At 47.9% G+C, this 14,651-nt stretch overlaps 1 protein-coding gene across 1 annotated transcript in view; it reads left to right on the top strand.

The window, feature by feature from the left end:
- Sptbn4 (spectrin beta, non-erythrocytic 4) overlaps positions 1-14,651 on the top strand; it is an 83,796-nt gene that overhangs the window by 17,932 nt on the left and 51,213 nt on the right. Inside the window, 8 exon segments of the mRNA XM_036197817.1 lie at positions 4,397-4,488; positions 5,699-5,779; positions 7,990-8,105; positions 12,044-12,156; positions 12,329-12,516; positions 12,611-12,728; positions 13,356-13,514; positions 14,528-14,651. The exon segment at positions 14,528-14,651 is cut by the window's right edge and continues 179 nt beyond it. Of these exon segments, the coding sequence (XP_036053710.1) occupies positions 4,397-4,488; positions 5,699-5,779; positions 7,990-8,105; positions 12,044-12,156; positions 12,329-12,516; positions 12,611-12,728; positions 13,356-13,514; positions 14,528-14,651 (991 nt within the window).

Here is a 14,651-nt window from a genome sequence, read left to right as displayed (position 1 = left end):
TTCAGTGTACCCACACACTCATGTACCACCACACCCTTTCAGGTATCCATACACTCCTCAGTGTATCCACACAACTCCTCAGTGTACCACACACTCCTCAGTGTATCCATACACTCAGTGTATCCACACACTCCTCAGTGTATCCATACACTCAGTGTATCCACACACTCCTCAGTGTATCCACACACTCATTGTATCCATACACTCCTCAGTGTATCCATACACTCAGTGTATCCATACACTCTCAGTGTATCCACACACTCCTCAGTGTATCTATACAATCAGTGTATCCACACACTCCTCAGTGTATCCACACACTCAGTGTATCCACACACTCCCTATTGATGTCTATACAGTGTATCCACACACTCAGGTATCCACACCTCCTCGTGTATCTCCACACACTCCTCAGTGTATCCATACACTCAGTGTATCCACACACTCCTCACTGTATCCATACCCTCCTCAGTGTATCCACACACTCCTCAGTGTATCCACACACTCCTCAGTGTATCCACACACCCCTCAGTGTATCCACACACTCCTCAGTGTATCCACACACCCCTCAGTGTATCCACACACTCCTCAGTGTATCCATACACTCAGTGTATCCACACACTCCTCAGTGTATCCATACACTCAGTGTATCCATACACTCAGTGTATCCACACACTCCTCAGTGTATCCATACACTCAGTGTATCCATAGACTCAGTGTATCCATACACTCAGTGTATCCACACACTCCTCAGTGTATCCATACACTCAGTGTGTCCATAAAGTCCTCAGTGTATCCATACACTCCTCAGTGTATCCATACACTCCTCAGTGTATCCACACACTCAGTGTATCCACACACTCAGTGTATCGAAACACTCAGTGTATCCATACACTCTTCAGTGTACCCACACACTCAGTGTATCCACACATTCAGTGTATCCATACACTCATTGTATCCATACACTCCTCGTGTACCCACACACTCCTCAGTGTATCCATATACTCAGTGTATCCACACACTCCTCAGTGTATCCATACACTCAGTGTATCCACACACTCCTCAGTATATACATACACTCAGTGTATCCACACACTCCTCCGTGTATCCATACACTCAGTGTATCCATACACTCAGTGTATCCACACACTCCTCAGTGTATCCACACACTCCTCAGTGTATCCATACACTCAGTTTATCCACACACTCAGTGTATCCATACACTCATTGTATCCATACACTCCTCAGGGTGCCCACACACTCCTCAGTGTATCCATACACTCAGTGTATCCACACAAGCCTCAGTGTATCCATACAATCAGTGTATCCACACACTCCTCAGTGTATCCATACACTCCTCAGTGTATCCATACACTCCTCAGTGTATCCACACACTCCTCAGTGTATCCACACACTCCTCAGTGTATCCACACACTCCTCAGTGTATCCATACACTCAGTGTATCCACACACTCCTCAGTGTATCCACACACTCAGTGTATCCACACACTCAGTGTATCCACACACTCCCCAGTGTATCCATACACTCAGTGTATCCACACACTCCTCAGTGTATCCACACACTCAGTGTATCCACACACTCAGTGTATCCACACCCTCAGTGTATCCACACACTCCTCAGTGTATCCATACACTCAGTGTATCCACACACTCAGTGTATCCATACACTCATTGTATCCATACACTCCTCACTGTACCCACACACTCCTCAGTGTATCCATACACTCAGTGTATCCACACACTCCTCAGTGTATCCATACACTCAGTGTATCCAAACACTCCTCAGTGTATCCACACACTCCTCAGTGTATCCATACACTCAGTGTATCCACACACTCCTCAGTGTATCCACACACTCAGTGTATCCATACACTCAGTGTATCCATACACTCAGTGTATCCACACACTCCTCAGTGTATCCATACACTCAGTGTATCCATAAAGTCCTCAGTGTATCCATACACTCCTCAGTGTATTCATACACTCCTCAGTGTATCCACACACTCAGTGTATCCACACACTCAGTGTATCGAAACACTCAGTGTATCCATACACTCTTCAGTGTACCCACACACTCAGTGTATCCACACATTCAGTGTATCCATACACTCATTGTATCCATACACTCCTCAGTGTACCCACACACTCCTCAGTGTATCCATACACTCAGTGTATCCACACACTCCTCAGTGTATCCATACACTCAGTGTATCCATACACTCAGTGTATCCACACACTCCTCAGTGTATCCACACACTCCTAAGTGTATCCATACACTGAGTGTATCCATACACTCAGTGTATCCACACACTCCTCAGGGTGTATCCACACACTCCTCAGTGTATCCACACACTCCTCAGTGTATCCATACACTCAGTGTATCCACACACTCCTCAGTGTATCCACACACTCCTCCAGTGTATCCACACACTCCTCAGTGTATCCATACACTCCTCAGTGTATCCATACACTCAGTGTATCCACACACTCCTCAGTGTATCCATACACTCAGTGTATCCACACACTCCTCAGTGTATCCACACACTCCTCAGTGTATCCACACACTCCTCAGTGTATCCATACACTCAGTGTATCCTACACTCAGGTTGTATCCACACACATCCTCAGTGTTACACACACTTCCTCAGTGTATCCTACAGGGAGTGAAGACAGGAGGATCCCTGGAACTTCCTAATCACATAGTTTATCCAAATTGATGGATTCCAGGTTCAGTGACAGACCATGTCTGGAAAAAGAAATTGGAACCTGACAGAGGAAAACTCATGACAAAGACCTACCACACAGTCACACTTAAACACACACAGACATACACAAAATTTTGTTTAGTTATTTCTCCCTTGGAGTCCCTTCCATTCTCAGTTTTTTAAAAAAAATCCCCCTCACTTTTCCATGATAACTCTGTTTGCTCTGTTAAAAAAATATAGTTGGGTGAGGCAGTGCACACTTTTGATCCCAGCACATACCACATATAGTTCCCAGCTCACAGCCACCTGTAACTTCAGCTCTAGGGGATCTTCTGCCCTCTTCTGGTCTCTCCAGGCATTGCACTCACATGCATGTATATACACAAACACAGATGCACACACATATACATGATAAGAGAATAGTTTTTACTTGATTTTTTGTTTTTTGAGACAAGGTCTCATTCTGTAACCCAGATTGGCCTGAAACTTGTGATCATTCTGCCTCAGCCTTCCAAGTGCTAAGATTACAGAAGGAGATGTTTGTATCAACACCTGAGGAGGAGTGGAGTCTATTCAGGATTTGGGAGGAGGATGTTCCAAGCATAAGGAACAGACAGCACAAAGGCTATGAGGCAAAATTTATAGCTAATTTGGCAAAAAGGTCATCGATGTCTGTGTCAGAGTGAGCTGATGAGAGCAGAGTCAGAGACTTCATGAAAGGAAGGTTGGAAGAATTTTGCTTTTACCCTAAGTGAAACTGAGGCATAGTACTGCAACCCTGTGGCACAAGCCTTTAATCCCAGCTACTCAGGAGGCTGAGGCAGGAGGATCATAAATTCAAGGTCTGCATATGCTACAAAATGAGTTCAGGGCTAACCTAGGCAACTTGGATAGACACTGTCTCAAAACTGAGAATGGAAAAGGGCTTGCCTAGAATCTGCTAGTAACGGTCTGGGAACATGGCTCAGTGGTAGAGCCCCTGCCTAGAACCCCCCAGTGAGGGGCTGGGGTGTGGCTCAGTGGTAGAGCCCCTGCCTAGAATCCCCCAATGAGGGACTGGGGTGTGGCTCAGTGGTGGAGCCCCTGCCTAGAATCCCCCAGTGAGGGGCTGGGGTGTGGCTCAGTGGTAGAGCCCCTGTCTAGAATCTCCCAGTGAGGGGCTGGGGTGTGGCTCAGTGGTAGAGCCCCTGCCTAGAATCCCCCAGTGAGGGGCTGGGGTGTGGCTCAGTGGTAGAGCCCCTGCCTAGAATCCCCCAGTGAGGGGCTGGGGGCATTGCTTAGTGGGAGAGATCTTGCCTAGAGTCCACCAATGAGAGTTTAGGGGTGTGACTCAGTGGTAGAGTGCTTGCTTAGCGTATGGAAGGCATGTGATATGACCTGGGAGTTCCCAATGCCCCTCCTCATACCACACAGGGAGCTGACTGTGCAGGGAGATTAACATGAAGTCCACCACACTGGCCTAGTCAGGAGAGGTCAGTGGCTTGAATCAAAGAAGCTATTTGGAGGCTTCAGGAAAATAAGACCTAACTGACCTTTTCCTCCCCAGCTTATGGATGCACCAGTCCACTACAGAACCTTCCTTCCTCACAGCTCTGAACCCTGCCAGCTTCCCCTGGCGCCACCAACCTTCAATAGCCAGAGGGTAGGGCTGAAATCATGTTTGTCTACTCACAGATCCAAGTCATCAAAATCGAGACAGAAGACAACAGAGAGACCCGCTCAGCCAAGGACGCTCTGCTTTTGTGGTGCCAGATGAAGACAGCTGGGTGAGCACCCCCTCCTCACAGCCATGGGGTTCCTTCCCGGACATCATCTTAAGGAGGAACGCATGTCTGTTGTCAACATTTTGTCCCAAACTGGTAAATTAAACACATCTCTGACCTTGGAGAACAAAACTTCCCAAGAATTTGAAAAACTAAGGTCAAAAGCAAAGCTAGCAGAGTCCTTAGGAAGTGGCCAAGGAGTTGGGGGTCTAGCTTAGTTCAGAGACTGCTTGTGTTAGAGCCCAAGACCCGATTTGACTCCAGGACTTCCAAAAAAGAAAACCCACTCCCCCCAAACATTAATGCTGACAGAGGTAGCTGTCCATGGCTGCTCCTGTCTCTCTTCTCCCACCTCCCCCAGTCTTGCCACTCAGGATATTTAACAGGCACCTATGTGCACCCCAACCTATGTCCAAGCTCAGGCCACCTTGCCCCTGTCAGCCGTCACCCCTTCCATCTAGGGCACTGCAGCCTGGGCAGTGAGATTCAAGGCCCTTCTGCATGACTGAGATGGTGGGGTGCCTGCAGGCTGTAGTGTGATCTCCTCAGACCCTCCAGCTTTGTGGTCTGTGAGGGTCATGGCACATACTCCAATGCCCCATGGAGAGCAGGGGTGGGGGAGAGGTAGGAACAGATGGGAGGAAGGTGGGCTTTGTGCACCTTCTCCTTCTTGGACTGTGTCTTGTGAAGCCATCTGTTTCTCCTGTCTATCTTTACCTCAGTCTGCTCTTCCTTGTATCTCTCACCCATCCTCTGCTTCCTCCTTCTTTCCTTCCATTCTCCTGCTTTCCTGTCTCTCCCCTCCATTTTCTCCCTGCCGCTGTCTCTGTCTCATTCTCCCTGTCTCTTTCCCCATCACCTCCCATTTTTTCTCATTTGCTTTCTTTCTTCATGTCCCTGACTTTCCTCTTCCATATATACTATTTATCCTATCTGTCCATCTATCCATCCATCCACCTATCCACTCACCCATCCATCCATCCACCCACTCATCCATCCATCCACCCAACCATCCATCCACCCACTCATCCATCCATCCATCCATCCATCCATCCATCCATCCATCCATCCACCAACCCATCTATCCATCCACCCACCCACCCACCCATCCCTTGGTCTTTCTATGCCCATTGAATGTCCACCTTTCTCTTCCTTGCTCCTTTCTCCCCTCTTGATTCATCTTTGCCCCTGTCTCCTCCTTTCCTACTCCCAGTTACCCTGAGGTAAACATCCAGAATTTCACCACCAGCTGGAGAGATGGCCTGGCCTTCAATGCCCTCATTCACCGTCACAGGTACCACCCTGCCCTGCTCTCTACCCCCACATCCTTGAGGCCACACACCTGTACACACACATACATACACACATATGGATGACACAGAAAAGCCATCTCTTCACTTTCATCCCTTCATATACACTTATTTCCCTTTGTCAATGTGCCTTTCAGGTTTTCACAGAGGTACACATACCCACACAGACCATTGTCCAGGCCACAAACCCAGACACATGTGCACTTGGCACAGCGGAGCATCCATACAAAATAGCCTGTGCAAATATACACCCAAAGTGGAGAACTCAGTCCCAGCTGTCTTTGTTTCTATTGCTGTGATGAGACACTGGCTAAAACCAGTTTAAAAAGAAAAGGGTTTATTTCATCTTACAACTCCCAGGTCACACTCCATCTGTGAGAAGTCAGGGCAGGAACACAAGGGCAGGAGCTTGGTATCAGGAAATGAGGCAGAATGCTGGTTACTGGCTTGTTCCTCATGGCCTGCTCAGTTTCTTTTCTTAGATTGAGGACCACCTGCTCAGGGATGGCACTGCCCACAGCGGGCTGGGCCCTCCCACATCAATCATTAATCAAGAAAATAAGGTCAGTCTGATGGTTGTATTTTCTCGGCTGAGGTCGATGACTCTAGCTCATGTTAAGTTGACAAAAAACTAGTCAGCTCATGAGCAGATACTTAGACTGCCTAGTATTTATGAGTGAGGGGCTGGAAGTGTGGCTCAGTAGTAGAGCCTTTGCCTACGGAGGCCTGTAAACATGCACAGCCAGGATGGGGGACTCATTCCTGGTGGACTGTCCACTCTGGAGTATGTCCACTCAGTGCCTCTACATCCTCCAGAGCCCTGCTTCCTGGATGCCTGCACACTCAGGCACTTGTATCCTGGTGCCTAGTGCTAAACAGGCTGAGATTTGAGGGTCCAGAAAAATGACATTCAACACCATAACTTTCCAAATGACAGATTGGGGGAACTTCCAGCCTAGTGTCTTGAAGTAATTTGTTCAGGTGTGGCCAAAACCAGTGCCCAGTTTTTCCGGGCACGTGTATGTTCACTCAGCTGCCATATTCGCACATACATGGGGAGATCTGGACACCTTCTCCACAAGGAAACTCACAAACTGTAACTGGATCATGTTTACCAGCAGGTGACATTTACAAAATGTCTTCTGTGTCCCAAGCAACATTCCGTTGCTCTGAGTACTTTTAATATTCGACACCCCCAGCAGGACTTTGCTATTATTATCCCTGTTCACAATTGAGAAAGTCTACAGAGAAATGGGCACTCGGGCAGTGACAGCCAAGGTGTGACTGAGCTGGGCCTGAACCCAGGGCTGGTTCCTGACCTCACTCTTCTAGCCACGACAGCATGCTATATATAGTACATCCGATTAGATATGTATGCAGTCTGCCCGTATACATGCCCTGACAGCTATATAATGATACGTGAATATATATCATATACATAAGTATACATACCCAAGCCAGCTTGGTCTACATAGCAAATTCCAGGACAACCAGGGCTACAAAGAGAAACCCTATTTCAAAAATCCAAATAAATAAATAAACAGATAAATAAATAAGTACACCAGAAGGTCCCTTGACAGCAAGCCTAAAGGCCTAAGTTTGATTTTCAGAACCCGTGTGGTGGGAGAAGAACTGATAAGTGTAGTTCAAAAAGTAAGGTAAATACACCTCAGTAGACATGTGTGTATCACGTAGACATGTAGACTGACCATGATGTAATATTGTATCTGAGTGCACCTGAGTACACATGGGCATCATGAGTACATGTGCCCTGACTACTATGTAATGCTGTGTACAAATATATCCAAGTAGACATGGGGGCGCCATGTGTACTCATGCTCCCATGCAACACACACAGGGGTGGACAGATTCATATTGCCAGATGATCCCACAGACTTACACAGGAAAGCATCCTGTGGGCTCATTGCTCCAAGCTTCCATGGACAGAGCCACTTGTCTGTGCACACAGCCTGGCCCAGTGATAAATACACATGAATACACGTTCACACATGCTCTAACAAACAATGCATGCCCCAGGCATGTGCTTGCCTGGTCCTGTAGCACACATACTTTTCCTTTTTGGCCGGGTTGTGCCCCTCACCTGGGTGGGGCTCAGGTAAAGATGTCTTTTTACCTGCTTGCCCACTGGCTCTGGAGCCTGCCTGCTGCCCGACTGCTCTGTGCCCCTGCCCAGGCCTGATCTTGTGGACTTCAGCAAACTCACCAAGTCCAACGCCAACTACAACCTGCAGAGAGCATTCCGCACAGCCGAACAGCACCTGGGGCTAGCACGTCTGCTGGACCCCGAAGGTGAGCCCCATCTGGTCCTGTCTCTGGATCCCTTCCCACTCCACTGTGAAAATCACTGCATCTCACCCAGCACCACAGCAGAGCCCATGGTCATTCCAAATCCCACCTCACTCTCCAAGCCTTCCTCATCTCCATCCCTCCCCCTTCCCAGCCCATATCCTTCCCTCTCTGTCCTCACCAGCCTCTCATCCCAATGGAACTCCTCCTCTTCTCACCCCTGATTCCATCCCCAACCCCCATTTTTCTCTCCAGCCTTAGCTTTAAATCCAACACCCTCTCCAGTCCTCAGCGAAGTTTCCACTCCCAACCACAATATCACCTCTAACTTCATTCCTTGTTTGTTGTTTTGGTACTAGACATTGAACATAGTACCCGGTACTATGTCTAAACCCCTCACACGTGGATCCTAGGGTAGGGGGTCTACTACTGAGCCACACCCCAGCCCCTCACTGGGGGATTCTAGGCAGGGGCTCTACCACTGAGCCACACCCCAGCCCCTCACTGGGGGATTCTAGGCAGGGGCTCTACCACTGAGCCACACCCCAGCCCTCACTGGGGGATTCTAGGCAGGGGCTCTCCACTGAGCTATATTCCAGTTTTCTATTTCCTTTTTTTTTTTTTTTCCCCACAGAGTCCTTGAGCTCGCCATTCTCTTGCCTCAGCCTTCCAAGTGTCTGGGATGACAAACAGGGCCTGCCCTCCCAGGCCTTGCTTTTACCTTTACTCCTCTCCCCTCCCTATCCGAGCTCATTTCTATCCTGATTCACTCCCTGTCTGTCCCAGCCCCATTCCTCCCTCACCCTCGGTGGCAATCCTCAGTGCTCCCTGGCACCATCATCCTCCAGCCTCTGAGATAACAGCACACAGACAACATGTCTGGGTGGTTATCACAATTGTTCTCCTTCATGCTCACGTTCTTTTCTTTCACCCACATGCTAATCTTATTGAGGAATTGTTTATTTGTTTATTTTTGCAGTACTGGGGATTAAACCTCAGGACTTGTACAAGCCAGGCAAGTCTTCTACCATGGAGTCACATCCCAGCCTGTCAACCCTTCCTGGGAGGCAGGGATTGAGATTGTCCTCACTGTAACAGTGGGAGAAACTGAGGCTCAGAGAAGTTAGGGCCATTTCCTGAGAACACACAGCAAGTAAGATGTTAAGCTGAGAGTCAAACATGTGCTACCTTTGAAGCCTGAGTCTTTAGTGTCAAACCTGGAACATCATACACTTGGTTAGTGTTGCTGGAGTGGCATCTGAGGGCTAGGCATGGCAGGGACTGTGGAGAAAAAGCAGGCCTAGATATCTGCACAGAGTGTGATCACATCTTAATCCCAAGTCCTGATGCCTTCCAAGGAGGAAATGAGAAACTGTTATGAAGATGGTTATTGATCACTTGCCTAGCACGTGCAGGTCCGCGAGTTGGAACACACACACACACACACACACACACACACACACACACACAGATGCACACACAGGTAGATACACACACACAAAAAGAGATACACACAGACACAGATACACACACAGGTAGACACACACACACACACACACAAAGAGATACAGACACACACACACAGACAGACACACACAAGTAGACACACACACAGACACAGACACATAGAGACAGAGACACAGATAGAGACATAGGCAGAGACACACAGACCCACACAGAGACAGACTCACAGAAACACAGGCACATACACAGAGACACACAGGTAGACACACAAACATACAGACACACAGACACACATATAAAGACACAGACACACACATAGAGACACATACAAATACACAGACATACACACATAGACACACACACACACACATAGACAGATACACACACACATAGACAGACACACACACACATAGACACACACACACATAGACACACACACATAGACACACACACACACATAGACACACACACACACATAGACACACACACACATAGACAGATACAAACACACATAGACACACACACACACACATAGACACACACACACATAGACATAGACACACACACACACACACACACACACAATGTTATGAGAGAGAATGATGACAGAAAATGAAGTAAGGAATTTGGATCCAGGCAGGATGAAAGCTTGTGTGAGCAAATTTAAGTTGAGCTGTGAGTAGAAGTTACACATATGCTGGGCAGTGGTGGCGCACGCCTTTAATCCCAGCACTCGGGAGGCAGAGGCAGGTGGATCTCTGTGAGTTCGAGGCCAGCCTGGGCTACAGAGCGAGATCTAGGAAAGGTGCAAAGCCACACAGAGAAACCCTGTCTCAAAAAACCAAAAAAAAAAAAAAAGTTACACATACAGAAGGGAGAATGGTGTCGAGGTAGAAAGAAAGTATATACATGAGGACTGAGGTGGTAGGCGTTGGTAGGGTGGTGTTCAGGAATAGTTACGGGGCCAGTGAGACAGCTCACCTGGTAAAGGTGCTGCCACTGAGCCTGACAGCATAATACCCATGGTAGAGGGAGATGACCAGTCCCTCATGGCGCATAATTAACTAATCAATTTAATGTGATTAAAAAGAAACAATTATAGATAATTTATCTATGGTTATGTGTCAGACACTTTTAATCCCATGAATAGAAGATCTCCACTGGGCAGATTAAAAAACAAAAACAAAACAAAAAACTGGAGGAGGTGGAGTTTGGGAGGCAGAAGCAGGGGGATCTCTGTGAGTTCAAAACTACTCTGGTCTGCAAAGCAAGTTCCAAGCCTGCTGGACCACACAGTAAGACTTGTCAAAAAAGAAAGAAAGGAAGGAAGGGAGGGAGGGAGGGAGGGAGGGAGGGAGGGAGGAAGGAAGGAAGGAAGGAAGGAAGGAAGGAAGGAAGAAAGAAAGAAAGAAAGAAAGAAAGAAAGAAAGAAAGAAAGAAAGAAAGAGGCTGTAGAGATGGCTCAGCTGTTAAGAGCACTGACTTACTGACTTCTCTTCCTAAGGACCGGGGTTCAATTCCCAGCATGGCCGCTCACAACTGTCTGTAACTTCAGTTCCTTGGGATCAGAAACCCTCACACAGACATACATGCAGACAAAACACCAATGTACATAAAATAAATTAAAATTTAAAAATTACCAAAAAAAAAAAAAAAGAAGAAAAAGAAAAGGAAACTGATAGGTCGCTCTTCCAAAGGACCCAGGTTTTATGCCCTGCTCCCAAATAGTGGTTCACAGCTGTAACTTTAGTCATAGGGCATCCAGTGCTCTCTTCTGGCATTTGTGGGCACTGTATAGCACATATGATACACAGACATACATTTAGGCAGTACACTCAGACATATAAATAAAAATAAAGTTTAAAAATGTTAAGAAAAAATAGCCAGTCTGTGGTGCTATAGACCCTTAACTCAGCACTTGGGAGGCAGAGGCAGGTGGATCTCTGAGTTCCAGGCCAGTCTAGACTACAGAGTGAGTTCCAGGAAATCCAGAGCTACACAGAGAAACCCTGTCTTGAAAAAACAAAACAAAACAAAACAAAACAAAAAAAAAAACCTGCCTCCCCAAATTATTATAAGAAAAAAGAAACAAAGAAAGAAAGAAAAAAGAAAGGAAAAGAAAAAGAAAACCAGGAATAAACAGATGGTTCAATGACTAAGAGCCTGACTGATTTTGGGAAGGATCTGGGGTTCAGTTCTCAGCACCCATGTGGTAGCTCACAACCATCTGTAACTGCAGCTCCAGATGATCTGGCACCCTCTTCTGGCCTGCAATAACACTGCACACACATGGTGCAGTCACACATAGGCAGAACACCCATTACAAAAAAATGATAAAATAATCTTTTTAGTTAAAAAAAAAAATTAAAAGACAAAAAGAAAACACCAACACTTGGGGACTAGAGAGGTTGTTTTGCCTAAGACCACACAGATAGTCAGAAACTCCACCGTGTTCTTTGAATCCCCTCTCCCGCCAGATGTGAACATGGAGGCTCCAGATGAGAAGTCCATCATCACCTATGTGGTCTCTTTCTACCACTACTTCTCCAAGATGAAGGCTCTGGCTGTGGAGGGAAAGCGGATTGGGAAGGTAGGAGGGAGCCAAGGAATGGGGGAGGGCAGAGATTTTAGGAACCCCTACTGGGTCTTGGAGATACTGGTACCCAGAGCCATTAGGACAACCCACCCTCGCTTTACACCAGAACCAGACCCTGTACCTCGTCCTTGGAAACAAGCTGACTCTCCCTTTTTTGCTGGGTCAGGTCCTGGACCAGGTGTTGGAGGTAGACAAGATCATAGAGCGCTATGAGGAGCTGGCGGCGGAGCTGCTGGCCTGGATTCAGCGCACCGTGGGCCTCATCAGCAACCAGAAGTTTGCCAACTCCCTGAGTGGGGTGCAGCAGCAGCTGCAGGCTTTCACTGCCTATTGTACGCTGGAGAAGCCCGTCAAGTGAGACTGAGCTGAGGAGCGGAGGGGTGGTGATGGGCGTGTGAGATGATGGATATGTGAGATTGGTGTGGACCCTGAACTCATGCCTCCTCAGGTTTCAGGAGAAGGGGAACCTGGAAGTGCTGCTCTTCAGTATCCAGAGCAAACTGCGGGCCCACAACCGGCGCCTCTTTGTGCCTCGGGAAGGCTGTGGCATCTGGGATATCGACAAGGTGAGTGCCCTAATTTGGGTTTCTATTGCTGTGAAGTGGCACCATGACCACGGCAACTCTAATAAAAGAAAATGTTTAATTGGGTGACTTACAGTTCAGAGGTTCAGTCCATGATCATCATGGCAGGAAGCATGGTGGCGTGTAGGCAGACATGGTGCTGGAGAAGGAGCTGAGAGTTCTCCATCAGGATCGGCAGACAGCAGTAAGAGAGTGAGCCACTGGGCCTGGCTTGAGCATCTGAAATCTCAAAGCCTGCCCTTAGTAACACTTCCTCCTACAAGACCACACCTACTCCATCAAGGCACACCTCCTAATAGTGCCACTCCCTATGAGTTTATGGTGGCCATTTTCATTCAGACCTCCACAGTGAGGTTGCAGACATAAGGAAGAGACAAGATGGCATTATGGAATTGCAAAGGTTCCCATTATAGAATCATGGACTGAATGTTTATTCTGCCAATCTTGTATCACCAGGAGGCAGCAGGTTTGTTTTTTTTTTTTTTTGTTTTCCTTCTAATTTGCTTGAAGGTGCCGTATATACCGTGAGTGGCCTTAGACAGGACAGCCAGGATCTTTTAACATGAGATAGTTGTTGGACACTAAGCACCTCCTCTTGTCTTCCTCCAGGCATGGGGTGACCTGGAGAAAGCTGAGCATGAGCGGGAGGCAGCCCTCAGAGCCGAGCTCATCCGACAGGAGAAGTTGGAACTCTTGGCTCAAAGATTTGACCACAAGGTGGCCATGAGGGAGAGCTGGCTGAATGAGAACCAGCGTCTGGTCTCCCAGGTATGAGCTTGGGCTTGGCTAGGGGTGGAGGCTGGAGGGGGGGTAGGGGGTTGCCCTGGGACTCAAAACAGAGACTGAGCAACAGGGGCGGTTGGTTTAGCCTTCTACGCAATAAAAGAGGCTTGGAAGGGAGTCCTAAGAGATCAGTGAGGGGCATGGGTCTGAGTTTTGAGGAGACAAGAAAGTGAAGTTGATCTTGAGAGAGGGGGAAATAGAGCCCCCTTAACACAGAAGGGAAATGTTTAGCTAGAGTGGGTGAAGATGGAGATGGTATCTGGTGTCCACGGTAACTCAGGAGGCTATAATTGATCCCCCAAGTAACAGGATGGGGCAAATTTGGTCCCCAGTCTCCAGAACGATGCAAAGATGAGGCTGTTTTCTTGGTAACAAGTTCACAGGTTTGACACAGGTATGGAGGAGATGCAAGTGAGGACCAGGTGAGGGGTCAGGTATGTTGAGGACAGGTATGTCTATACCACAGAGGAGGACAAGACTGGCCTGCAGAGTAACTGGGGAAGGTGGGGTGGTTTCTAGAGTAACCAGGGAGGATGGGGCTAGTCTCCAGGTAACAGGGTAGGAAGTGGACTGATCTCCAGGGCAACTAGAATTGGTGTTCTGTTGTCTAGAGAAACTATGATGGGTTTGGTTTCCAAGGCAGCAGAAAGTAGGACTGATTTCTAGGATAATTGGAGGTGGGCAGGACTGGTCACCAAGGTAACAAAGGAAGATGAGACTGGTTTCTAAGGTAACTGAATAGGGTGAGGCTAGCTTCCAGGGTAACAGTGGGACTGATTTCCAGGGTAACCAGGGATGGTGGGGTTGGTCTCTAGGTGAACAGGGAAAGGTGGACTGATGATGTTCAAGATAACTGGGAAGATGAGCTGGTCTCTGGGATAAAGAAGCTGTAGGTTTGGTCTCTTGAGATGATGGAGTTTCTAGGGTCATTTGGGGTCAAAGTAGCAAGTGGCCTGCTGAGGCAGCATGGTAGGTGTCTGTGGCCTGCAACTTCCCAGGACAACTTCGGCTATGAACTGCCAGCAGTGGAGGCCGCCATGAAGAAGCATGAAGCCATCGAAGCAGACACGGCAGCCTATGAGGAGCGGGTTCAGGGTGTAGCGGAGCTGGCCCAGGCATTGG

This window comes from Onychomys torridus, chromosome 1 (genome assembly GCF_903995425.1).
Source record: "Onychomys torridus chromosome 1, mOncTor1.1, whole genome shotgun sequence".
NCBI classification, from domain to species: Eukaryota; Metazoa; Chordata; class Mammalia; order Rodentia; family Cricetidae; genus Onychomys; species Onychomys torridus.
Note: the sequence above shows the minus strand (reverse complement) of the source record. Positions and strands in the feature narration are given on the sequence as shown.